We start from the raw sequence: 27,045 nt of genomic DNA, 5'->3' as shown, positions 1-27,045 counted from the left end.
ATAAATAACATTAGAAGACTTCCAGTGAGTGATATCTGTAAAGTATTCTATTTCCTTACTGTGGTTCAGTTCCATCACAGATAAATAAATCATGAAAATCATCATCATTATGCAAAGTTCCTTAAAAAGAAATAAAATAAAAACATAAGAATATTGGTGAAAATTCAAACAAGGAACATTCAATTTGCATAATGAAACAAACCATATCTGGGGCATTTGGTGGGTCAATTTAAACAACATACTACATAGAAAATGTTTGTTTATTGGATATAAAAAGTAATACAGTTACATAAAGTGAAGATAGTATTTTCAAACATTTGTTCCTTTCCAAGTGTAGAAAAATATAGCAATTTATAACACTCAGTATTTTTGATTACAGGTGATATGTACATCAGGTTTGTCAAAGACATGTATGCAAACACTTAATCCTAATACATGAATTCAGGCTGATAACAGAAAAACAAAAGCCAAACATTTCTGAAATGTGGCTATTACTAAAGTACATAATGCATAATATAATTACAAAATAATTTTTTTGCATTCTCTTTTCTTAAATGGAAGACTTCTAAAGGAATGTATGCCTCGTGAGTGTGTAGCTGGTGAACACAACATATTCTTATACCAAGACGGTCAATATTACAAAAATGATTTCAAACTTTAGCACAGCATTTTATGTGGGTCCCCCAAAACCATGGAAATTAAGACAACACTAGCTGTTCGAACATATACAATCAATTTTCTCTTAAACACAAATAAATGGGAGGAACTTCTAGTTCAAAGGGCTGCCCCAACTGCCACATATTGAGGCCACCATAATACAGTCCTGAGAGTTCTTTGCAATTTTAAAACCTGCCTGATGTATGCTAAACCACATCTTTTAATCCACAAAACTGCAATGAAATATTTGTTGAAATTCGGAAATAATGCTGAAAAAACATTCCATAATGTATATCCAGTGAATGAAAATGTAAAACCAAGTGGTTTACAAAACTAACATATCCAATAGTTTATCACAACATAACATTGCTGAATTATCCAATAACTTAAGACAATTGAACTTTTTTGGTACAATTTGATATAAAAGGTGCATGATTATCTACTGGACTAATCAAGACTGTCTTTTATTTCTATGCAATTATAATGAAAACTGCGTGCACTTTAACACTCAAACAGTCAAAGGGTAGGACACAACATTAATCATCTCCTCTCACATGCCCTTTACCAATGGTGTTCATTACAAAATGAATGCGCAAGCAAAGTGTCTGGGGGTAGTCCACTTTTAAACCACAAAAAAGTAAGTTAGAATGCGCTTATTTATACTTGATGCACATGCTCCAACTCTACTAACACTTTGATGAAGGGCTGTAATAAAATGTTCAAAAAACATAAGCATATTTTCTTTTCCACCAAATTACAAGAGGAGACCAAGAAATTGCTTGCACTGAGCAACACACAGGTTCAGAAAATACTCACAAAACGCAGCTGCCTTTTAATGCCCTAAAAAATACCTTCAGTGGCAGTAGGTCCAAAGTAAACACTACAGTTCCTCAAGCTACAGAAATCTAAAACTATATACTGAGACTCCCTTTGAAATCACATTATATTATTGTAACAGTAAATGGCATGCTATACTTACAAAATGTTGCATACTACTATATTAGCTCAAATGGAGGTAGATATTTTGGTATATTAACCATTCATAAAGGTTCAAAAGCTACAAACAATAGCAAGGTAAAAGGCCTCAGAAACAGCAGCATCTACAATGCTTGCCTTTTTTCCTGCATCCTTCCCAATGGGTCTCCATTCCCTTCCAATATGACACCAAAGCATTTATTCGCATTTTTTTACGTGAACAAAATCCACAGAAGCTAAATTTGTATTGCTGTATCAGTATGTGCTTTAGGCAAGGCACTTTTTATAAGACTGATCAAAAGACCAAAGAGGGTAAGGCACATTGGCCTTCAAGAACACACGAATCCCTTCCTCAGACAAACAAGCAGACTAAAGATTTTACTTGAAATAATGTTCCATGAATCATAATTTTCGAAGTATGGTAAATGAAAATCTTAACAGTAGAGCAAAAAAGGAGTGGCGATGAGGGTATATACATGTCAAAAATGTGTCAGAGTTTTTGGGGTTCTCATCATGATACACTAAAGTATAATGGAATCTGTTTACGGTAATCAAAAGGACAATAAACGTTTGAATGATTTAACTTTCTGCAAAACACTCCCAAGGATTTGGTCCATAATTGCTTTTTATTCCAAACATATTTGAATAATTCCATCTCTTGACCTTCTATGCTATTTTTCTAATGCTTTAGGATTTGTACTTTAATTTCATTTATTTTCAGTTTAGTAAATTAAAGTAGACTGTGCGAATCTCAGGTTTGCATTTCTTTTGCTTTATTTTAAAATGTGTATGGTTTAAAGTCTTGAAACTGACCCCCCCTGCTCCGCCCCGTCCCCCGCCACCCAAAAAAAGCCAATTTACTATGTGGCCATGTACATTTTTAAAGCACTATAGGTAGTGGAACTATTTTCAAGCAAAGGAGCTTATGATCAATGAGAACTCATTTCTAGACTGAAAGTTTATTTCCTGTGCTACTGCAACACACACTGCATGACATCCCTGCTCCAGTATAGAAAGTTAATATTTATGTAGCAAAAAACAAAAAGGGGGGCAGGGGATCTTAAATAACTTAAGTTAGAGAATACTAAGAATATCCAGCTAGAAAGCTGCAGGTTATTAAGGTGGTCTAATCTTTTTAACTATGGAAATTCCTGCATTTTTATTTTTACAATTTTTGGATGTCTCACTTCACTGACCTCTAAATATTGATTGAGATGAGAATAAGGTTTTACGGTCACTTTGGTATCATTTTTGTTAATTAATCGTTTACTTACACGGACCACATTGGGGTGGATTGCAATTTGTTGTGTTATTCAGAGACCTAAACACAAGCCCAACATTAGAAATACGTCTTCCATTTGGAAACTGCAGACGTATGCCAGGAATGCCACTGCTGGAGAAGAACCCACTCGGACTTTTTTGAGCAACGGAATGCTCTGGTCATTTGATCAAGTTGCATTTCTTCTTAAACAACTCTAAACTGAAGAACGGACAAATGTGATCTCAAATTCTAGATATATACCCATCTTTGTAAAAGTTCCATCAGCTATATAAATGTATCAAGTAGACAATTGCAGAAATTCCCTGCTGTCTCACTAAGCATCGAAACTTTTAACATGTGAAAGAAAAATATATTTGTACACAATCTTGTACCGTAGTTTTAGAGATCCAGATCAAGTGGCTGAACCATTACAAGCACCAAGAAATGCAGGCATGCGATTGATGTGAAAGAGTTCTGCACATTATAAAAAAGTATATATAAATATACCTTTCCTTCAACATACCCAGAGATGAAAGGGGTAATGTAGAGAGGACCCCCACCCCCCTTCCCGAAAGAAAGACAATGTCTGTGCTTTACCTTGCTGCAACATCTTCTTTTAAGGTAGTGGGACTTTTTCTAATCATTAAAAAGTAGTACATTACATTATATCCTTCAATTACAGAAGAATGTGTACACCTAGTGGTTCATGTAATTACACCCTTGTGATCTGCAAGTCCTGCATAGATGATTGTGCTTGTAAAGTTAACTTTCAGGAAAGCTTGTTGCAACACCCTGCTAGCACGGTAGTACATAAGTCAATGTAAGAATGGATAAGTGATTAAATGTATATAGATATTCACAACCTCACCTTGAACACAGAACTAATAACTCAGTTTTCTACAACATATAGCTGCTTTAGGTTACTGTTGGACTTTAGAAGAGCCTCAAGTCAGACCGATGATCCAAGACATAGGCTAGGGAAACATCCACAACTGTGACTTCAGACCAAAATGACACATTTTGAACTATTATAAATGTGCTGATATGACCAATTTCTAGCTACATTTTATAGAAAAAAAATAAAAATAATTGTACACTATAATTTCACGAATACATTAAGGAACTTGCACAAGCATCTTCCTAAAAATCAAAAGCCTACGAATGCATATTAGTATAAAAAGTCTCTCCCAGTACAAAAAAACAAACAATTATACACTGAATGGGTAGTTAAAAAATAAAATACTTCACATATACATAGAAGACATTGTATTTTACTAAAGGTGAAAACAATACACTGAGAATGGTCTACAAAATTGGTTCAGGTATATAAATCAGGCGCGTGGCATAATAGATAATTTACAATATACAATGATTCAGCGTCCTCCACTGGGGACATCAATATTGGAATCAGGAATGACCCTGACAACTATATGCTACATCCAGATTTGAAAGAGTTCGAGAGTCTCCAAGTTTAGCTTGAGGTGTGCGATTGGTCGAGATGTTGAGATTCTTTCTTTCTACTGCAGCATGGTTTAAAGAGACGAGGATCAATCAGAACTTCCCCGAACCTGCCTTTGTAGACAATGCCGCAGCAAACTTTCTGCCTAGATACGAAGAGAAAGACTAGACGTTGGAATGGGAACACTGCAACAGTTTTGTACAACAGGGTGACAGAAGCAGGTCATTACCAACAATTGTATTTTGGAAATACACACAATACAAAACATGAAAAACGAGCAACTCAATGAAAGGCTTCACAGAAAGCCACACTACTGGCCTCAGGCACATCCACTTTCTAATGAAGTTTTCCAGCCTATGTTATGGGATGGGAAAATACAAAGTGAATCTTTGCAGCTTGTTTTTTTTTTTTTAACGAACAAATTACTGTACAGAGTTCGACTCACTGATCATGAGAAGGTACTGAGCAGACCGGTCAGTCACCAGAGTCCTAAAGCAAAAACTTATCAAGTTATTCTTACTCAAGCAAGTGAAATATTACATTTAACAAATAGAAGATACCTTGAATACAGCCTATACATTTATCTTCATATAGGTCCCAACTACTGCAAGAGCAACTGAAGGTCTGAAACGGACTGCTTCGCTTCTTGGCATTGGCAAAGGAAATGGAACCAATTACTCACTACCTTTTTTATGCACATGTATGGCATTATTCAGCCATTAATTTCAGAGACTTCTTTCATCACAATTCTGAGCCCATTAGCTCTGAAACTTTAGAGGACATCCATCACGCTAACACACCTTACTGGCCAAACTTAATAAATAAAATGATTACTTCAGGGCAAAGTCTGCATTAAAATATGTGAAGTCCACTGCTCAGGAAAACAGGCAAACAAGAATATGAACAACTCATGCCCATTCTTAAACTTAAGAAAGCGGTGTGGTGACAGCGTAAAAAATTAGTGAAGGAAGGTAACCTACCGGATGAGGGACAATCATGGCTCAGGAAAGGATGTAATAAGGAATCAACCATCCTACACTGCAAATAGCTTAAGCTCTTCATTAATATCACTTCACTGAACCCGGCCAATTAATAGGGTTCACCTCTTATCCCCAACACTAATACATGGAACCCTTGTCCTCACCACTCAAAAACTAAAAAATTAAAACTATACTAACACCCACAGTCATCTCTACATAAAAATATCACCTAAAGCCATCTTAACAGAAGAGCAAAAAGTATAGTCACAGATGAATTTTTACAACCTTTGTTCTTGTTACTACTTTGTCCTTGTGGACAATCAAGTATGTTGTTTTCCCACTGGTAAAGCCTCTACCTTACTCATCCTCCCTCAAGCAATAAGTGCTATTAGGAAAAGCGTTTTTCAAGGTAAGGTATTTAAAAAAAAATCTCCTGGTGCACAGGCTCAAATGATGATTTTGTCAATACTACTAACAGCAGACTCAAAATCCTCTATGATCGTTGTGGGTTGAGGATTTAACATTTAAGTTTTTTGTTTTGTAACTGGTACTGCCTCTGTTTTTGCTGAACTTCTTAGGCATAGGCTGCAATGGCAGACAGGTGACTTTTACAGATAAATTGGAAAATGCTACTTACCAGTATGCATCTGTTCTTGGCATGTAGGGCTGCTGACATTCATATCTTAGCATAGATTGCCGCGTAGTGTTGGGTCCGGATGCTTGCACCTTGTTGTCTTGGAAGAGTCTTCGAAGTATCACGAGATAGGTGACTCCTCCCCTGGACTACAGTGCGCATGGGCATCTTCTCCATCTTCAGATTGTTTTTCGCTGATGACCATGTAAATGTAAGTAAAGAAGATAACCCTGCAGCTGTGAAAGGCACTGGGGAGGAGGGTGGGCGAAATGAATGTCAGTAGCCCTACATGCCAAGAACAGATGCATACTGGTAAGTAGCATTTTCCGTTCGAGGCATGTGGGCTGCTGAATTCATATCTTAGCATAGACTGTATAGCAGTTTTTCATCTAGTGGTGGTTGCCTGTACCAGCTGCAGTGGTTTGAAAAAGAGTTTTAAGGACGTCTGGCCCACAGCAGCTTGTTGCTTAGCTTGCACGTCAACACAGAAAAGTGTGGCTCAATGGTTAGAGCAGGCAGACCTCGATGCAGAGCTCTGGAAAGGGACCAGGGTTCGATTCCTGCCCCGGCGGGTCTCGGGCTCATTAATTCCCCTGACCAGATATTCTCGCCTCAGTGCCTATTCGGATCATGGGTCCCACGCTGCAACTCTGGGAAATAGCTTGCTTAGTCTCCACAACGGCCCCCACAACACGAGGGATGCCTGGTCTGCACCATGGGGTGCCCAGGAGTGGACACTTCACAGGGAAAGCCAGGAAGGGTTCCCTTGCGGTATTCGTACAAGCACCGGGAAACCCATTGCGAGTAGCTGTGCGCTATACAAGTACAAAAACATTTACATTTACAGTAATGTTTAGGGAAAGTGTGTATGGTAGACCATGTAGCTGCCCCACAAATGTCTTCTAGAGGGATGTTTCCTAGAAAAGCCATGGATGCCCCCATTTTGAGCATTGAGTGGGCTTTTGGGGGAACTGGTAAAGTGCGCTTTGCCTTTTGATAGCATATTTGAATGCATTTAACTATCCATCTGGCTATTCCTGTCTTAGAAATGGGATTACCCTTTATGTTGTGTTGAAAAGGCAACAAATAGTTGCTTTGTCTTTCTGAATGATTTAGTTCTGTCAACGTAATATAGCAGGGCTCTTTTAACGTCTAGTGTTTGTAGAGCTCTTTCAGCCACTAACTGCGGGTTTTGAAAGAAAACTGGCAATTCTATGGACTGATTGATGTGTAAAGTGGAGATAACTTGGCATAAATTTAGGGTTTGTACGAAGCACTACTTTATTGTTGTGTATTTGCATGAAGGGTTCCTGAATGGTTAGTGCTTGTAGCTCACTCACTCGCCTGAGGGAGGTAATGGCAATTAAAAATGCCACCTTCCATGTTAAGAATTGTAGTTCACATGAATGAAGTGGTTCGAAGGGTGGTCCCATGAGTCTGGCAAGTACTATGTTTAAGTTCCAGGCTGGCGAAGGTGGATGCTTTGGAGGGATAATTCTTATAAGTCCTTCCATAAAAGCTGTGATAGGTGGTATTCTGAACAGGGACACAGGTCTGTTTTGAAGATATGCTGCTATAGCAGCAAGGTGTAGTCTTATGGACGAGTATGCTAGATTACATCTTTGAAGATGTAGCAGGTAACAGATTATGTTTTGGATGAAGGCATCTAATGGATTGATTTGGTTATTAAAATAAATTACAAATCTTTTCCATTTAGCTACGCAGCATGCTCTGGTAGTGGGACGCCTTGCTTTCTTGATAATGTTCATGCAGCCCGGAGGCAAGTTAAGATATCAGAACTCTAAGGCCTCAGGAGCCAGTTCGCTAGGTTCATCAGATTGGGATCTGGGTGCCTGATTTCTCCATGGTTCTGTGTTAGCAATTGTGGCGAAAGGCACACAGTCTTTGGTGAGGAACTACTGAGAGGTCTAGGAGCGTCGTGTACCATGGCTGTCTTGCCCATGTGGGAGCAACCAGGATCATTGTGAGTGACTGTTGCCTTAGTTTGCGTGCCACTAATGCAATCAGTGGAGTTGGTGGAAAAGCGTAGGAAAATCTGCCTGACCAGTTCATCCATATCGCATTGCCTTGTGACAACAGGTGTGGGAACCTGGGGGCAAAGGATGGGCATTTTGAGTTTTCTTTTGTGGCAAACAGATCTATTTCTGGATGTCCCCACGTTTATAAGAATGGTTGTACAACTTGAGGCTGAATCTCCCATTCGTGTATTTGTTGACTGTGTCAGCTTAGTAGATCTGCCATCTGATTGTCTATCCCTGGTAGGTGTTCTGCCAGGAGAAAAATGTTCTTTGGAATTGCCCACCTCCATATGCTCTGTGCTAGGTGAGATAGCTGCAGAGAGTGTGTCCCTCCCTGTTTTTGGATGTAGTACATGGCTGTCATGTTGTCCATCCGGATTAACACAGCCTTGTTGCGCAAGTATTTCTGAAAGGCTTTCATTGCTAGAATTATGCTAGTAACCCCAAGTGATTTATATGTAGTGTCTTTTGCTTGACTGTCCAGAGACCTTGGACTGTGTATTGAAGGAGACGGGCTCCCCAACCTGTCAGTGTTGCGTCCGCTGTTAATACTAATTGTGGAACAGGCTCTTGGAACAGTCGCCCCTTGGAAAGGTTTTGTGGGTTCCACCACTGCAGAGAGTTGTAAGTGTGACTGTCTACCAACACTAGGTCTTTTAGTTGTCCTTGAGCTTGGTTCCACTGCCGTGCTAGGCATCCCTGTAAGGGACACATTTAAAGCAGAGTATGAGGGACAATGAATATGCAGGAGGCCATCATGCCTATTAGCTGCATGAACACTCGAGCTGGCAGGGAGTGTTGTGGCTGAAATCTTTGAATGAGAGACTGTATGTTGGCTATCCGGTCTGGATTTGGATATGCCTTCGCCACTGAGGTATTTATTGTTGCTGCCAGATATTGTTGTATGTGGGAGCGTTGCAATTGTGATTTTGGGTAATTTATAGAAAATCCTAGACTGTGCAGTAGCTGGATTGTCTGCTATGTATGGCTTGCACACTGTGCGTATGAGTTGGCTTTTATGAGCCCATCGTCGAGGTAGGTAAACACATGGATGTGTTGCCTTCTGAGGTATGCTGCTACTACTGCTAGGCATTTTGTAAAAACCCTTGGTGCTGTAGTTACCCTGAAGGGGAGAACTTTGAATTGATAGTGGTGACCTTCTATTGTGAACCTGAGGTATTTCCTGTGAGCTGGATGTCTAGGGATGTGAAAGTATGCATCTTTGAGGTCTAATGTAACAAGGAAGTCGCCTTGTTGGAGTAGTGGGAGTACTTGTTGTAGAGTGATCATATGGAAATGCTCTGAGAGTATGTATTGATTCAGAGGTCTGAGGTCCAATATTGGTCTGAGGGAGCCGTCCTTTTTGGGAATGAGGAAGTATAGAGAGTATACTCCTGTCCCTTGATGTTGAAAAGGTACTGGCTCTATGGCACCCTTTTCCAGCATGGGTAGCACCTCTTGTTGTAACAGCGTGATGTGTTCTTTGAACATTGGACGGTGTTTGGGCGGAGTAGAAGTGAGTTCCAGGCAGTAACCATACTGGATAATTTGTCTCACCCACCTGTCTGTCGTAATGGCGTTCCAGACTGGTAGGAATTGTGTCATTCTGCCTCCGACTGGTGTTAAGTAGTCTGGAGGGAGTGTGAACAAGTCACTGTTTGTTGGTGGTGGAGGCTCTGGTGTTATTACCACCACATCCTCTGCCCTGGTTATTGTTCCCTCTATAACCTCCTCTGTTGGAGCCTTTATTATAGGTGCCTTGTGTAGTATTTTTAAATGATGAAGAGGTTTAGGATGTGTTGCCTCTGCCGGAGCCCCGAAAAGAGGAGCGACAAAAGGAGCTCCTAGACTGTTGAAATTAAAGTGCACCCATGGACTTAGCGGTGTCAGTATCTTTTTTCATCTTTTCTAAGATGGTATCAACTGCAGGGCCAAACAAGAAATCCTGGTTAATCGATTGATTGAGTATGGTAGATTGCACCTCATTTTTAAAACCCGAGATACGGAGCCAGGCATGCCGGCGTAGCAACACACTAGTGTTGAGACCTAGCTGCTGTATCAGGTGCATCAAGGGCGCATTTTATGGATGCGTTAGTGATGAATTTCCCTTCCTGTATTAGGTCATTAGCTTTTGCCTTATAGGGTTCTGGTAGGTGTTGTAATAATCCCTCCAGTTCATCATAGTGTGCTCTGTCATAGCGTGCTAGGAGAGCTTGTGTTTTGGCAATTCTCCAGGTATTTGCTGCCTGAGAGGCCACTCTTTTCCCTGAGGCTTCTACGATTTTTGACTCCTTGTCAGTAGGGGGGCATCACCGGTTTGTGAATTTGCCCTTTTCCTAGCATTAGAAACAACTAGCGAGGCTAGGGGTAACCGAGACTTGATATAAGAGGGGTCTATAGGGGTTGGTTTATATTTCTTTTCAATTCTAGGATTGAGGACACGCGCTCTGGCCGGGTCTTTAAAGATGTCTGGTGCGTGTTTTAGTACTCCCTTTAGCATAGGGAGTATACGTACACTTTTCTCTGATGTTGGGAAGGTGTTAAATAGGAAATCCTCCTCTCCAGGGCCAGTGTGCCTACTTACGCCATGATACTGAGCTGCTCTGACAACTAACTGGTTAAAAGCGACAGTGTCATCAGTAGGAGATGGCTTTATGGGGTATGGTGAGGGATCGGGTATGGGTTGTGTATCAAATGGGTCATCAGGGTCATTCTGATCGCCCCATGTGTGATCCTGGTTTCCTTGATCATCAGGGTCTATAAAAACCTGTTGAGGGTCTTCACCCATGTCTTCTCCCTCATCATAGTGTGGAGGTGTAGGAGAATACGGAACATAAGGCATATTTGGAGAGAACGGAGGCGGTGTGAAAGGTCTAGAAGGGGATGTCCCAAGGAGCCTCAGTGTCCAGTCTTTTCTTGTTCTTATTGTAAACTACAATATGTTCTGTATCAGGTTCTATATACAGTCTATTTTGGTCTGGGCTCCCTGGATCAGGATGAAAAAGGTCATCTTCCACTGTCCGTGGCTTCGGCGCCGATGTTTTTGGATCGTCGCTTGCTTGTTTTTATTTTTCTGTTGAGCTTTTTTTGGCTCGACGGCCTTGTTCGACTAGAGGGCCTTCTTCGTTCGACGGCCTTCTTTGGCTCGGTGGCAGTCTTCGGATCGACTACTTTCTTTGGGTCGATTCCTTTGTTCAGGTCGATAACCTTTTTCGGGTCGACGGTTTTCTTTGGATCGAAGACCTTCTTTGGGTCGACAGTCTTTTTCAGATTGACAACCTCTTTTGGCTCGATTGCCTTTTTCGGATCGACGACTTTAATGTTGGCGCCCGTTCTTGTCTCTGCTGCCGTTTTTGAGTAGACAGCCTTCTTGGTAAGTGTTTTGTTCGGTCCCGGGGTATCGGAAGGCTTGGGTATGGTCTTCGGAGCCGAGCCAGAAGGCGGGGCTTCTGAAGCGGTGTTTCGGTCGCGGCAAAGGCTTTTAGGCGATGCTTTGACCAGAGTCTTGTCTGGAGGTGGAGGCAGAGAAGGGGCTCTGTACTCACGGTTTGCCCCGGTGGGATGTCGTCATCGGAGTCCGACTGGTCTTCTACCGTGACTAGTTCTAGGTCGGAGTCCGCTGCCTCTGGGAGTTCATGTTAGTCGTCGAAAATGTTTTCCGGTTCAGGTGCCTGTCGCTGCATCTCTTGTGGAGCAGCTCTTCGGTTCAGGATAGTTTTCTTCGACCGGAATTGAGCACAAGATGGACAGTTTTCTTCATTGTGCTCCGGAGATAGGCACCTGTTGCATACTGTATGCTTGTAAATATGTGGAAACTTGGATCGACATTGTGGGCATCTTTTGAACGGGGTCCTTTCCATCGGCAGGAGGCCCACATGGCGTCGAAAAGGCCCAACGGCCCGCGCCGACTACCAGAGATAGATGGAAAGAGTTGTCAAGTCGAGGGATACAGAGCGGAAACAATACCGTCGAAAGTATAAGGTTTTTGGCCTTAGAAAGTTGGAGTTGTCGCAGTGCATCCGAACCCAATGGCGGAGAAAAACAATCTGAAGATGGAGAAGATGCCCATGCGCACTGTAATCCAGGTGAGGAGTCATCTATCTCGTGATACAACCACCCCCCACCACCACCCTCCACGCCTGGACCCCGATCAGCACCGAAGACACCATCCGCACGATGAACTCCATCCACTCCGGATCACCGACCAGCCCCTGCCCGCACCACGTCTTCAACAAGGCCATGCTGTCATCGCACCCCACCTGCGAGACATCATCAACACATCCTTCGACACCACCATCTTCCCTGAGAGCTGGAAACACGCCGAACTCAGCGCTCTACTCAAGAAACCAACAGCGGACCCCACCGACCTCAAGAACTACCGCCCCATCTCACTCCTCCCGTTTCCAGCCAAAGTCATCGAGAAGACCGTCAACAAGCAGATGGCCGCCTTCCAAGACGAACGGATCCCTCGACCCCTCACAGTCCGGCTTCCGAGCCAATCACAGCACCAAGACCGCCCTCATCGCCGCTACCGATGACATCCGAGCCCTGATGGACAATGGAGAAACAGCGGCCCTCATCCTCCTAGACCTCTCCGCGGCATTCGACACGGTCTGCCACCGCACCCTAGTACGGCGCCTCAGCAACATCGGAATCCAGGACAAGGCGCTGGAATGGATCATCTCCTTCCTCGACGGAAGAACACAGAGAGTCCGCCTACCACCGTACAAGTCAGAGGCCTCCGAAGTCATCTGTGGCGTCCCTCAAGGATCATCTCTGAGCCCCACCCTCTTCAACGTCTACATGAGCCCCCTCGCGGCCATCGTACGCAAACACAACCTCAGCATAATCTCCTACGCCGACGACACCCAGCTGATCCTCTCCCTGACCAACGACCCCACCGCCGCCAGAGCCAACCTGCACGAAGGGATGAAAGAGGTAGCCGAGTGGATGACAACCAGCCGCCTGAAACTGAACTCGGACAAGACGGAGGTCCTCATCCTGGGCCCCTCACCCTTCGCCTGGGACGACTCCTGGTGGCCTCCCGCCCTGGGCACCGCACCCAAACCGACAGACCATGCACGCAACCTGGGCTTCATCCTGGACTCCTCCCTCTCCATGACCAGGCAAGTCAACAACGTCTCCTCGGCGTGCTTCAACATCCTACGCATGCTACGGAAGATCTTCTGGTGGATCCCCACCGAGACCAGGAAGATCGTCACCCAGGCCCTCGTCACCAGCCGACTGGACTACGGCAACGCCCTCTACGCCGGTACCACCGCCAAGCTCCAGAAGAGACTCCAGCGGATCCAGAACGCCTCAGCCAGACTCATCCTCGACATCCCACGAACCAGTCACATCTCCGGACATCTGAAAGACCTTCACTGGCTCCCCGTCAACAAAAGAATCACCTTCCGCCTCCTCACCCACGCACACAAAGCCCTACACGACCAAGGCCCGAGCTACCTCAACAGCCGAGTCAACTTCTATGCTCCCAAACGCCACCTCCGATCAGCCAACCACGCCCTCGCCGCCGTCCCCCGCATCCGAAGAGCGACTACAGGAGGAAGGTCCTTCTCCTACCTGGCTGCCAAGACCTGGAACTCCCTGCCGACCGACCTGCCCCTGACCCAAGACCACCTCTCCTTCAGGAAGAAGCTGAAGACCTGGCTGTTCGAGCAGTAGCGGCCCCCCCCCCCCAGCGCCTTGAGACCCTATGGGTATGTAGCGCGCTTTACAAGTGTCATTGATTGATTGATTGATTGATACTTCGAAGACTCTTGCAAGACAACAAGGTGCAAACATCCGGACCCAACACTAAGCGGCGATCTATGCTAAGATATGAATTCGGCAGCCCACATGCCTCGAACACAGAGTTCAGCTTCTAACAAATATGAAAAGTATAGCAGGATTACCATCTTGCTGGTTAATGTGTGTGCAAGTTATTTATTTTTGTTTTTTTTGTACACCGATATTTGTAATTTTTACTCAATTTCTTATTTCTTTAGTGATGCATTTCTCTGGGTCCTGAAAGTGTGGAGTTTGGACATTAAAGTTATCAGACTGCCAGATGTAGAGTCCGACGTTGCGAGTGAAAAGCATTCCCCTTCTGAATTGTCTGCAAATCTTGCTGTGCTCTGCTGATAATTTCAAAAAATTCCCATTTATTTCAGCTTAAAATATTGGTGGAAATGCTTGTGCAAATTTCCTGTACCAAAGTATCTACAGTGAATTTTCATTTATCTGTGGATGGTACAGTCTGGAAGCAAAGTTTGGCAATTCTGATTTTGCGATCAGGTCTGTTTGGTTTCCCCAGTCTAGTGAATAAGTTATCTAGCACAACCTGTTTTATATCCAATTGGTGATAAGCTTACCTGTCTGCTTAATAATCTCTGCCTGTACATTTGCTATACATCATACACTACCAATGTTAATGTTTTGTGCAATGCTCACCTCCAGATTTACTGTGCTATCTGAGACAGGAGAAATAGTTGTTGGGCTACCTGTGATAATTTGCACAATGTTGTACAGTACAGTACCTTGAAATACAAGTTTGAGCTCCAAGTAATTTCAGGTGTTTTACAGTACAGGTGTCTGGCCCCCAATTCTGTTCATATGTGCCTCCCATTCCTGATATGATAAATCTGTTACTATGATGGCTTGAGGAGTAGATAGGTGGAATTCTTTTTCCCCGGTCATAGAATGTGCTCCACCATTGTATTTTTTTTAACCTTATATGAAAAGAAATGTCCAATCATGTGGTTACACCCAGTTTTTGCTGAATTTGATTGCTATTTTAAACGTTAATAGAGCACCCCAATGTAGGCCTTATAGCCCACAGGGTAGGGTGCATGGTATTTAAAAGTGTGACATGTAGAAATGTAATGGTGCCATGTCTCTACAGTGACAAGCTCCAAAACGTATCTTCACTGTGGAAGGCTCTGGCTGTCGTATGGGTAGATCTAGAGTGCAGATTGAGGTATTAATTTTGCTATCTCTGGTTTGGGGCAAGCCAGAGAAATGGTCCAATTACTATTTAATATTTATTAAAAATCCAATTCAATTACGAAATTAGATTGCTTAATATATATTTAGAAAAATCAACTTTTAGAAAGTTACCTTTACCGGTTTGAAGATCCCGGAGGCCAATTAGACCCTCCAGCAGGTACCCTGCCAGTGGTAGGTATTAATGAAAATGCTCCCAGAGCAGGACAATTCAATCTGTGCCAGGTTCCAGTGAAGCAAATAGGTTGTGTCCCAAAGGTGGGTAGGGTTGCCCCTGGAAACGTTTTCCTGTTTGGTTAGGGAGTGTCCGGGAAACACACTGGTTCACCTATTACTCAACTGAACAAAAGAGGACCTCACATGATGTTCTTAAGAAAAGTTGCTGGAACTGGGGGAGAAATTGAAGGACTGCATCTGCTGTTTGGGACCTGCGAGAAGATCCGAAGGGCTGAATCTGCTCCCAATTGCACCCAGGACAAAGAAGAGGACTCAAAGGATCAGTCGGATTAACTTCTGTGCGACTACAGGAACATCAAAAGCTGCAAGAGGCCTTTTTCCTGGAATGACCAGTTGCAACACAAAGAGGACTGGGCCCTGCTGATGGCCTCTACTGGAGTGTGTCCTAATACCAAAGTGTCGTCCTTAAGGTCCTGTGAGCCTTAGTGGTGCCGAAAGACGTATTCTGAAATTTTAGACCGACAAGACTCCTGGAGGAACAGGAACAGCCACCCAAGTCAATCCGCCCAAGGTATGACCTTACCGGGCAAGAGAATTAGGTTGGTCCTGTTTGGAGATTTTTTGACACTTGAAAATCCTGTCCAGCAGACCCTTGCAGCAATTTTATCGACTTTGGTGCAACCTTCCCTGTTGCCTTGCCCCGCTGGAGGATTCAGAGCTCTACAATAGAGACCAAAGGTAGAAATCTTGACTAGGCAAAAGGTGCCAGAGTATTTGGCTGATGAGATGACTGCCCCAGGAGCAACATTTGATTTTTCGTGCCTCAAGCTTTTTCCACCAAAGCAAACGGCTTCTGTGGGATCTTGCTCAACACCTATCAGACTTCGAAGCGATTTTGCAGGATTTGTGCCCCTCTAAAGGATTTTAACTTCAAATTCCAGAGACTAAGTTAGAAGGTAAAATCTTTGACTGGAATGAACATACTTGGTGTATTCACCATTGCCGTCAGCCTGAAATCGCACCAAGGTCCGAGTCAACTGAGAACAGTGATTTCTGACTGGTAATTTGCGTTTGCACTTTTGCTCTTAAACCGGAGGGAAGGAGAAGGGGGGAGGGGGGCCGGGGGAGGTATTTCCAGTCCCCCCCCCCCCGTTTGGATTTTTGTTGTTTCGCTTTTTACATTTTTTCCTAATTTTTATAAATTGGAGGTGGATTTTTATTAGTAAGTTTTTAATGTCAACTGTTTTGGTACTTCTAAATGCTTTACACATGTTGCCTGATTTCTGACTTCATTATCTGTGGTAGAACCATGCATCCCTATAAAAAACAATGCTTTCTTACACCTTGCTGACAACACCGCTAGATCGTCCCCACCAGAGTTTGTGACCATGGATTGGTTAACCATTCCTGAATTGGTCTGATGCAATTGTGCATTTGAAAAAGTGGAATACATGAAGCAGTCATCCACAAAAACTTCATTCCTTTCCTCTCGGGCAGAAATGGGGAGGTCTGGTAAAGGTAAATCAGTTACCACACCACACTCATTCTCATGGCTGGCTTGGCAATGAACAGTGAGGTGTATTGTGCTGTCATCCAGAAAAGTCTCTACCTTCCTCGGGAGTCAGTGACAAAAAATATATATATGTGTTTTTGTGTTGCAGAAAAGAACTTGCTTTACCTGGATATACCCTCATTTTTAATGCCTTATTTGTGCTGCTACTAAACAGGTCTTTCTGAACATTCTTGAAGGAGATTTTATGCCAAAAGCTAGCTAGAACTCTGAATGGGAAATATATGTCCTTCATTACAAACCTCATATCTTCTGTGTGCTGAATGTCACCAGGATGTAGAAATACACAACAGTACCAGAAAATTGTTTGCTTCTAAAAGAGGAAATCGCCTCCTCAAGAGTACTCATTTGGAATGTGTGTGTCTTCACAAATCTGTCTAAAAAGCCTAGGTCAAACATTAGTCTGATGGTTTTAAAATCCTGGTAGGGAAGCAGGAAGTATATTTGAATAATCAGAGGGGGCTTGTTTTTCTAGTGGTACTGTGGTTCTTGAGGTCTGGACCAAACGTGGGTCCCGGGCTCACTGTGCCACTGAATTCGAGGTAGCCTGGCTGATGAGGAGTGATAATCTGAAACCAGTCTCAGTATGCTTTTTTTCTGGTCCAGGGAACACCTGGCTTGGTAGTTCGGGCTGGACTGTTCCCATTAGGAGCAGGGTCAGGACTGATTTGCATGGCCGAGTCTAAACTGGGGTGGTACGGTGAGCAAGAGAATGATGGATTTAACCCAGATCGCTTGATTGGGGGGGAGAATGTTTGATTTGTTCAGCATTCGTCCATCTTTTGCTTCCTCGGTCTATAGAAATACCCAAGTGGGACAGGTAAAATCCAATTTTCTATATGGACAGGTACAAGCCTCATCAGAATCCTCAGAACCAGATTGGTGGGCGTGGGGCCTAAAATTGATTAGAACACACACTCAAGAGAGGTTTTACCCCCTGCCCCACACACTTCCACCTTCTTGCAAATATGTCCTGTACCATTTCATTTAACAAGTTCTACTTTGTCCCAAAGTGTACAGACTTGTATTAGTCCAAATTTCCGACTTTTCTTCAGCAAGGGGTCTAAGTTTTGCCAGGACCAGCACATAGGAAGCTGCCCCGGAAGGGAGATGAATATACTTAGAATGATCAGTTTTCAATACTTTCAGCCTTGGGATTGTTAAAGATGGGTGTGGAAGATTTATTACAAAGTAATTTGATTGCATCCATGTTCCTGCACCCCAAGGGTCTCCTCTATGCGCCCCACTCCCAATGGAGCTGGGGAGGATGGTCTATTACCACCACCATTCTCAGCTACCACCACCATTCTCAGTGCCTTTAAGGCCTGCTTTGCGCAAGTTCCATATGGCTTCACCGCACAGAGCTACTTGGTTTTCTATTGTAGTGAGTCAACCATTAATTTTGTCCACATGACCTAACAACGTCCCATGAAATGAGGTAAGCATAGTTTGAATTGGTTCAAATAAGCCTGGTGGGCAAACCTATAGCTAACCTTTGGTTACATTCCCGCCTTCCTGCCCATTATTTGACCCTTTAGAGGATGCCAGGTTAAATGCCAGAGGGTCTTACAGCAAAAGCCTTCTTTTTCTGTGATGAAGGATTATCCGATGCTGGCCTCAAAGATATTGTCAAAATAGGATAAGTTACAAAGCAGGGATTGCCTCTTTCCAAACTAAGAGGCTTATCCCACCCTTCCTCTCCTGGTTTCTTAATTAGAAGAACATCAGAAGAGGGTAATCCCCCATGGCCCTTCTTCACAAGTCTCTCCCTGTGCAGTAATTCACTGATGGGTTGCCTCAAATCTTGCTACTGTATTAGGAATCTCTTTTTCAAGGACAAACACTGCATCAGACACAAAATTTGCTAAGGTATCGGATTGGGTACCTTTTTGTCCAGTGATGGTGGGAGTTACTTTCCTTTTTCCCATTGCTCCTTTGTGTTTGAACCTGCTATTGAAGAGCTGAGGGACCTGGACCTGCCCAGTCTTTTCCAGGAAGATGGACCCACTTTTTACATGGGGTGTAGACTGGCCCACTCTTCACATGGGCAGCCCAAGGTGCGTACCATGCTGCACACACCTTGTGGCGTTATCAATTGCTAACTTGTGGTCGCTCTGTTTCTACTCTTAGCGCAACAGATTCTGGCCACAATATCTATTGTGGCTCAACAAAGTGCTGATGCGACTAGTGGCTGTCATTTTACACTTAATCGGATTTTGACATGATGGTTAACACAAACTTTCAAATCATGGACAAATATACCTAGGTCCAATTGTACGACAAGTAACTATTGTTCAACTGTAACACAGTTCCAAGACAATAGGGAAACAGAAGAAATGTTACAGGGTCCTTCACCTCACAAGGGTCTTACCCTCATGTAGGGAGAGCAGAATGTAATGTTTCTCCTGTTTCTTCATTGGTCTCCACATTTTGTCAAACTCTCGCTTAACCATCCAGAGTGCTGCCACTTCATCACAAATAAATACATGAAAAACTTAACCGTAATAGGCAGGGTTTTCACATGTTACCTTTAGCCAGTCCTTCACAGGTCACACACCTGTTGTGCATCTGCCTACCCAAACTTGCTCTACCTTACCCAGTATTTAGTGCCCACTCTCAAAGCCACCCAACATATCTCCTGGTCCACCTTACTTGACAACCTCCTTTCACTGTCCACATTAACATCTTTCTTGCTGCAGACAGCACACCCACACAACCTTCCTCTTAAATTTTGGATTTAAATTTACAAAAGCGATTTGCAAAAATGTTCATGTATGCATGTGCGGGGCAGGAACATGACAACATGGTACCTGAGAAACCACTGATGATTCAAGGGTAGATAACTACAAAGATCCACACCCACTAAAGTGCACCTCAAATTAAAATGTTGAGAAACATTAACACATTTCAACCATAAAACCAATTTCATATAATGCCATGCTGAAACTGCATACCTTTTCCAATAAGTAAGATCCAAAAATGAAAGAAGTGGTACAGAGGAGCGGCTGCTCTGGATCTCTGTATCTGAACTTTCATCAGAATGGATGCTGTAACTTGGGGACTGAGATGGAGAACTGCTCGATGTGCTGTGCGCATCAGAATCTGCAAAGGGTTATAAACACAGTAAAATATGACATGTGAACACAAAAGGGAAGGAGAGAAAGGTGTTAAGCAACTACTTAATTACACATTTCTGCTTACAAATAAGTACACCTTCAGGCATGGCTTAAAAGCCCACATAGGCAAGCCAAGCATTAAGGCAATAGACTATAATGGACTTGCACCTTGGTGTTTCATGTGGACAATGTACAACTATGAAATTCTACATTAGATTTGTAAGCCGGGACAAATGGCTTCCAATACATTTATAGGACAATATATGTGGGTTGCGGTGGGCACAGCACACTGGTCAAACAAATGAAATATTTCAGTTAAAGGAAACCATTTAATATACTTCGAATACACAATCCATTGTAATTCATGGTTATTAAGAATGCCAGGGCCTCTTACTAAGAATGCCAGGGCACCTGTTAAAGGAAGAAGTGGCTCTGCCCTGTCTGTATACAGTAACATCCTTGAATAATCCCCGTCAATAGGCAAAATGAATTTTGTAAAGCCTTCTGGAATTTACATCAAAGGTCATGTTGGGATGTACAAGCTTGCCTTCCTTTCACCAAGGAACCAAAATTAAAACACAGAAGCGCAAACTATTGCCAGAAAATAAATAGCACTACTAGATTGAACCAAGAAGCAGAGCTACCAAACATGCTAGAATCTCACCCTCTAGATTCGCATCAAAAGTTGTGGAACACATCATGCTTTGTTGGAAGTTGGGGTGGTGAAAGCTTGCAGGGTTCCTGGGAGGACACAAGGACCACAGTGACTTCATACTCTGTTGCCTCAGGAAACAGCTGGAGAACTGGTGGTGGCAGTGTGAAGCTATCCAGAGGTGGAGAAGCAGCAATGAAACTCAATGAAATTCTGTCTTATGCCTTTCATAGGACAGAATTTGCCTTTGCAAGCAGGGTGTGTTCTGTGGCACTTAAAAGTAAAGATAGCATTCACTCTCTTGCTGCACATCAGAAGCAAGACGCCCATGCTTTGAATGCTAGGTGGGCAGCAGCGTGAGTCGCGCAAGGCCGTCAATGTGCTGATCTGTCCTGCGAGGGATGGGTGCGAACCATTAAATGATGTGAGCAGCACACCAGGACAGCCCAGGTCGTGCTCCTGCTTACACTCCAAGGCTGTGCCAGGGAGCAGTCTTGTTAAGGCAGAGCTGACACAGGCATGTGTGGCTCTAGGGCCAACAGGTCCCTGGGGAAGAGCCTGCTTCTGGACTGGCCGGGGTGTAGAGCGCCCAGCAATTAAAAAAGAGTCAGACCACTGCAAGCAATGGCTGCTGTGATGTGCAGAATTGCAGATTTAGTTGGTGTACCATGAAAATACAATAAAGAACTCTAAAATGAGTTTTGAATCCTCAGTGTCACCATATTCAAAGACAGAATGACAAGCAGATGGGAGGTTCTCCTACGAGAGAGGCTTATTGGTTAAGAAACGGATCCTTGATGTGGTGAATGAACGTCAACCCACCACTAAATCTATTGAAGAAAAAAACAAAAAACACACAATTAGAGAAACCCTGTACTCAATGAATCAGCACTGAACGGAAAGCAAATCTGGGGTGGAGTTATGAGGTCTGAATGTCTATGGCCTACCAAAACCAAACAAAGTGGAATGGCAATACTAAGCTGAAAGGAATGGTACTTGCAAAGACAAGCAGGTCTACTGATGAATAAGCAGATCTTAATCTTTCCAGATTATGGCTAGGCTAACCATGAGTAGGCATCAACTGCTACAGCAAATTGATCAAATTGATCAAGCTGGTTTGCTCTTAAAGTTGAAGCATCCTGGGGGTGGGAGACTTTCAAGACCCCCAAAGCAGCAATGGACTACATCAAACGGTCACATACAGAAGCAGATGAGGAACACGCTGGAAATGTACCTTTGTTGTACACAAACTATCCATAGCACCCCGCTCTGACTCCAGCTATGAAGCCTCAACTGCTGTTGTAACTACACTTTGTTCAGCCAAATGACATGCCGCGCAGTGAGGTAGGCCAGTTTTTGATTGAGCAACTGTAGAGTGCCTTTCTGAAATAAGCGGGTGAACTGTCTGGTCAGATGCGAGAAGCTGACAACAGCCTATTGAGTCCCTTATTGAACTTCTGTGGATATAATTATATAGAGGATTATCACCTGGTAACTTCTATAATGAGGTTTCCACACTCCTCATTGCTTTAGACTACACCTACCGACAGACACTGGTCTTTCCTTTCCACCTCCTTTTTCACCTGGACTCTGATTGCCCCACAGCGGGTAATCCCCAGTTGCACTCTATCTTTGTTATACCAGTATATACTGGATTTAGTTTAGCACGATGTTGCTATCGGTTAATGAGGCTGTGCAACATGTGGTGCGTCTTTAGCATAATAGTGATGCTGACGTGGATGGAGGGGGTTATTTTCTGATGGGTTAAATACGGTTTTCGCAGATGCAACAAATGTTACCACCATGTGCATATACAAAACAAGCAGGAGGGGATTCCATAGCTCCTGGAATACAGTGCCCCAAGAGATCTGGTCATGACTTCATCGCGTCTTAGATTCAACTCTTATGAAGACAACTAGAACAACCAATAAGGTATATACCTCTAGATATTAGGATTCCTATCTCCTTAAATAGTCACTCATAACCAGCTGCTTCTTTATGCCATAAATATGTTTCACATCAGTTTGTTACATAATAAATGTCTATTTTTTACATCTAGCGAGATACAGAGAATATCCTCATCTTCATGACTGAACAGCAAGAGATTTTTTCTTAAAGTAAGAGTATAGCTATTGTTTTTGTAAGTACATTTAACTAGTTTGCCTCTGATCTGCCCAGGTCAAACTACTATTTGTCTCCCTTTACCTCTTAGGAATACTTAACTTTAATCTTGAATCAATATTGCGTAATTTCTATTAACAAGATATAGTTAGCTATCTGCTATGTTTCTTACTTTCTTCTTTTTCTTCATTATTCTCTGTGTCTTCTCTTTCATTTCTACAACTAAATCTACTTCCCTTTTCACTTATTTCATAAATGTCTCTCTAATAGTTTATTTAGATTGCTTTGGTTAATATATTCAGATATGTACACAGTGGACTGAAAAAATAGATCTGGACTACAAAAATGTCTTAGACAAAATATAATAGTGGACTGTAAAAACACATCTTGAGTATATATGTCTCAATAGAGAAAACATCAGTTTTACTCCAATACCTATCAAATAAATAATTTTTTAGTAATATACACCAACCTGTTTGTTTGAAAGATATGACTGCTCATAGCTACAAGGTCGATTGACACACAATGGTTTTAAATATGTCTGTATAGCATGTTATTGTATATCATTTAGACCTAGACCCAAGTAGTTAATTAGAAATATATCACGACAACACAAATCTTTCAATGCATTGGTATGTGACATGATTTTTATATGTTTTGCAGTGTTATGTTTCTGTCTTAAAGCAAATGACGGACTCCTGAGGAAGGCAAATGCCGAAACGCGCGTAGAGTTTCCACCCACCGCTTTGCTTACTCCGCTAGCCCGACCTATCACCATAGTCATTTGTACTCTGTCTGTTGGTTTTTCTTATGTGTTAAATCTCTTAATCCTCACCTTCTTTACTTGAGAGTTTTTTTCTGTATATGAAATGACAAATTACGTGTTAGTGATGTCTTAAATATTTACATGTATCTTTTAGAAACAAGATTCTTATGAAAAAAAATTTAGAAAATATTTAAATAAAATACAACTATTTTTGAATATAATTATTGGGTTCTGTCTTATCAATTTGGTTTACATGTCACCTCAATGAGTTAATTAGTTCCTTTGGTTCCTTGGGTTCTTTGGCTCATTCAATGAGGGCTAACAGGCGCATTTATGGTTGTCAAAAGTTGATGATGAGGAGTACCAGTTGCTAGAAACTTTTGTTGGAAGGGGGTCCTTACGCCTAAAAAGGTATTACAAGGGGGTCTCGGCATCACAAAGTTTGAAGACCTCTGCTCTAGAGGGGTATTATTGTTGGTAAAGAATTGCCACTCCTTTAGCGTTCACCCATTCTGGAGGTTGAGACACCTTTATAGTACAAAGCAAATTATGTGGCACTATACCAACAATAAAAAACAAATTTTGACCTAATATAGATGAGGCTGATTTTTACACTCAGATATGGACCAAACTGCACTCCCTTCCGTCATCAGTTATTGTCGGCGAGGAGACCTAAATGTCTGCCTAGACCGGATATTGGACAAATTAGGACACTTTAAAAAAGGTCAGGAAAACAAGCAGCCAACCTAATCCGGGACGTCATGACAGAAAGGAGTCTACTGGACCTTTGGAGGGCGCATAACCCCCACTAGAATGGAAGGGACCTTCACCTCATTGGCACAGGACTTGTGGTCCAGACTTGACTACTTGCTGGCCACCCACAAGGTCAGTGTCTAGGCGGAGGAGGTGAACGATAAGCCCAAAACACTCAGGCCACGACCCAGTTAAACTGGTATTAACTGTACTCCGGAGCACACCGAAGAGCTTCAGCTGGCGATTCCTAAACACTACACTGCTGGACCAGGTGTTTAGGGTAGAGTTATGTACCGCCATTGTGAAAATTTCGAAAATAAACCCTGGACTATCTGGGGGATATATAACCTTGGTGTGGTTATCATTGGATCAGCAAGAATACCTTTGTAGTAATTGAGTCCACAACACAGCTATAAGTTATAGAGGTGAAGTTTAATGTGGTACAGGTGCCGAGCAGCAGCCAACTTCACAGCACGCCAACGGACCTCTTACAATTCAAAATCAGGGTTTTTTTTAGAACAGAAGATCAGAACACATTGCAAGAACATTCCATAAAAGACTAGAACATTACATTATCCTCTTCTGTACAATAAATAAAAACAACAAATAAAAACAAAAAAAGTAAATAAAACAAAAACAAGAGGAAAAAACAACAAGTTCAAATAAGACCATAAGGATGAATTCTAAAACTAGATAAATACATAAAAATACAATGAAATATGGTAACGGATAGATCAACGATATCTAGCAGGAATACAACGTTGACGACTACTCCTGTGTAAACCCTCACTAGAGGGAGAAGAATTAGATGAACCATTTTCTTCACAGGCATCAGAAGAACAAGAAGAATCTTTTCCACAAACTACATCAGAAGTGGAAGTATGACTGGATTGTTTGGTAACTTTAACAACTCTGGCAACATTCCACCAGTTCTTGAAATTAACTCTTATAGCATTTCCACAAACTTTGTCTATCGTGAAAGGCTCAGAGAATTTAAAACTTCCTTTGCTTCTATAAACAGGTATTTTAATGCGAACTTTGTCACCGACAACAAAACCCTGAGTAATGGCTCTTTTTCTTGAATCAAAATCCAATTTTTGTTTAGCTTGAGCCTGTGTCACATTGTGTCTCACTACCTCATCCACATTTCCCAAATAATTTAATTTCACCCATTGTGACATCCATCCCGGACAAATCTTTAAACAAGGCTTCCTTCCTCGCAGAAGTTCATAAGGAGACACTTTTGTGGAGGAATGTGGAGTGGTACGATTAAACCATAACATGGATCTAACCGCATTTTGCACATTACACTTCTGAGACAATGCCCATAGCACACAGTTGTTTAACACTTCATTCATGCGCTCCACTAAACTGTTCGTTTGTGGGTGATAAAAAGCACTTTGAGTGCATAGAAAAGAATTAAATTCTTGACTGAAAAATTGCACCCCATTATCACTCAATTGTGGAAGGAAAACCTTCACTTAAAAAAAATAGATCTTTCAAAAAATCAATGACATTTTTCGAATTAGGCTCACGTATGAAACATACCTCTGGCCATTTAGAATAATAATCAATGGCGACTATAGCAAATCTATAAGTGGAAGGCAACAAATAAAATGGTCCAACTAAATCCATCCCAATTTTCTCCCATGGTCTGTCAGGAAGAACTATAGGTTGAAGAGGAGGTGAACGTATTTTTAAACTCTTCTCAGCACTCGAACATACCACACATTCCTCTACAACCAAATCAATATCTTTATCCATATGTGGCCACCAGAAATGTTCACGAACTCTTCTCTTGGTAAGGGTTTTACCCAAATGACCTTCATGATCTCCCTTCATGATTCTAACTCCAAGCACATATGGAGGTATTAATCTGTCTCCGCGAACTAAAAGTCCTCCCTCAACAGAAAGTTCATGATCTACCTTCACAAAAGTTTGTAAAGAATAATGACCCTTTCCTTCTCTTGGCACACCATTCCTCACACATTTAATGATCTCACCAAGGAGAACATCCTTAGAAAGTTGTTCTCTCCACTCAGCTTCACTAATTGAACACATATCATCCAAACCAAGAGAAGCAACAAAACAAGCTTCATCATCGTAATCTTCTTCACCATCATTCTCACAATCAGACTCCACAGGATGTCTAGAGAAATAATCTGCCCTAACATTTTTGTTTCCTGGAATATACGTTATTTCAAAATCGTATTGTAACAACTTAGTAGAAAGACGAGCAATTCTTGGGGTATGTTCTATCAAATTATCTCCGGAAAGAATTGAAACTAAAGGGCTATGATCAGTTTTAACTGGAAAGGTTTACCCCAAAAGTAAGGACTGAATTTTCTTATGGCCCACCAGCACGCCAATAGTTCTCTCTCTACAACTGCGAAATTGAATTCTGATCCATGCAGAACCCTAAAGGCATAGCCTAAAGTCTGTTCTAAACCATTGACATTCTGAGTGAGAACAGCTCCCCAACCTACCCCACTGGCATCCACTGTGATGGTGCACATAGCATTGGGATCAAAAGGTTTGAGTACCTTTGGGCTTGTTAATTGCTGCTTAATCCAAGTAAAAACTGAATCACAGTCTATATCCCAAACAAAAGGAGCTTCCCTCTTGAGCATATTTGAAAGAGGTACCTTGGATGCATAGTCTGGTATAAACCGTGAATAAAATTCGCACAAACCAATAAAAAGGGGGAGCATCCTTTACAATGCAACTTTTACCACGCAGTGCCTTTACGACCCAACTTTTACAACGCAAACCATTACAACTTACATACCACCCACCCGGTGACAACCTCACCTTCTCCCAACAAATCATGGACATGATCTCAACCAACTCCGGGCGACAACTCACACAAATATACCTTGG

General features: G+C 42.4%; 1 protein-coding gene across 2 annotated transcripts in view; it reads right to left on the bottom strand.

The window, feature by feature from the left end:
* Positions 1-244: 244 nt before the first annotated feature.
* The window catches only part of SINHCAF (SIN3-HDAC complex associated factor), a 78,073-nt gene continuing 51,272 nt past the window's right edge, over positions 245-27,045 (bottom strand). Inside the window, exons 5-6 of one of the 2 annotated variants that reach the window (XM_086955978.1) lie at positions 19,712-19,859; positions 245-4,497 (exon numbers count right to left, since the gene is read on the bottom strand). In XM_086955978.1, coding sequence (XP_086812104.1) covers positions 4,365-4,497; positions 19,712-19,859 — 281 coding nt within the window. In that variant the 3' untranslated portion in view covers positions 245-4,364. The remainder of the gene's footprint in view (positions 4,498-19,711; positions 19,860-27,045) is intronic. The other variant, XM_086955979.1, reaches the window with a different exon arrangement.

The sequence above is a fragment of the Lissotriton vulgaris genome, chromosome 2_1 (assembly GCF_964263255.1).
Source record: "Lissotriton vulgaris chromosome 2_1, aLisVul1.2, whole genome shotgun sequence".
Taxonomy (NCBI): domain Eukaryota; kingdom Metazoa; phylum Chordata; class Amphibia; order Caudata; family Salamandridae; genus Lissotriton; species Lissotriton vulgaris.
The sequence above is the reverse complement of the archived record's forward strand: the minus strand, read 5'-3'. Positions and strand labels throughout refer to the sequence as shown.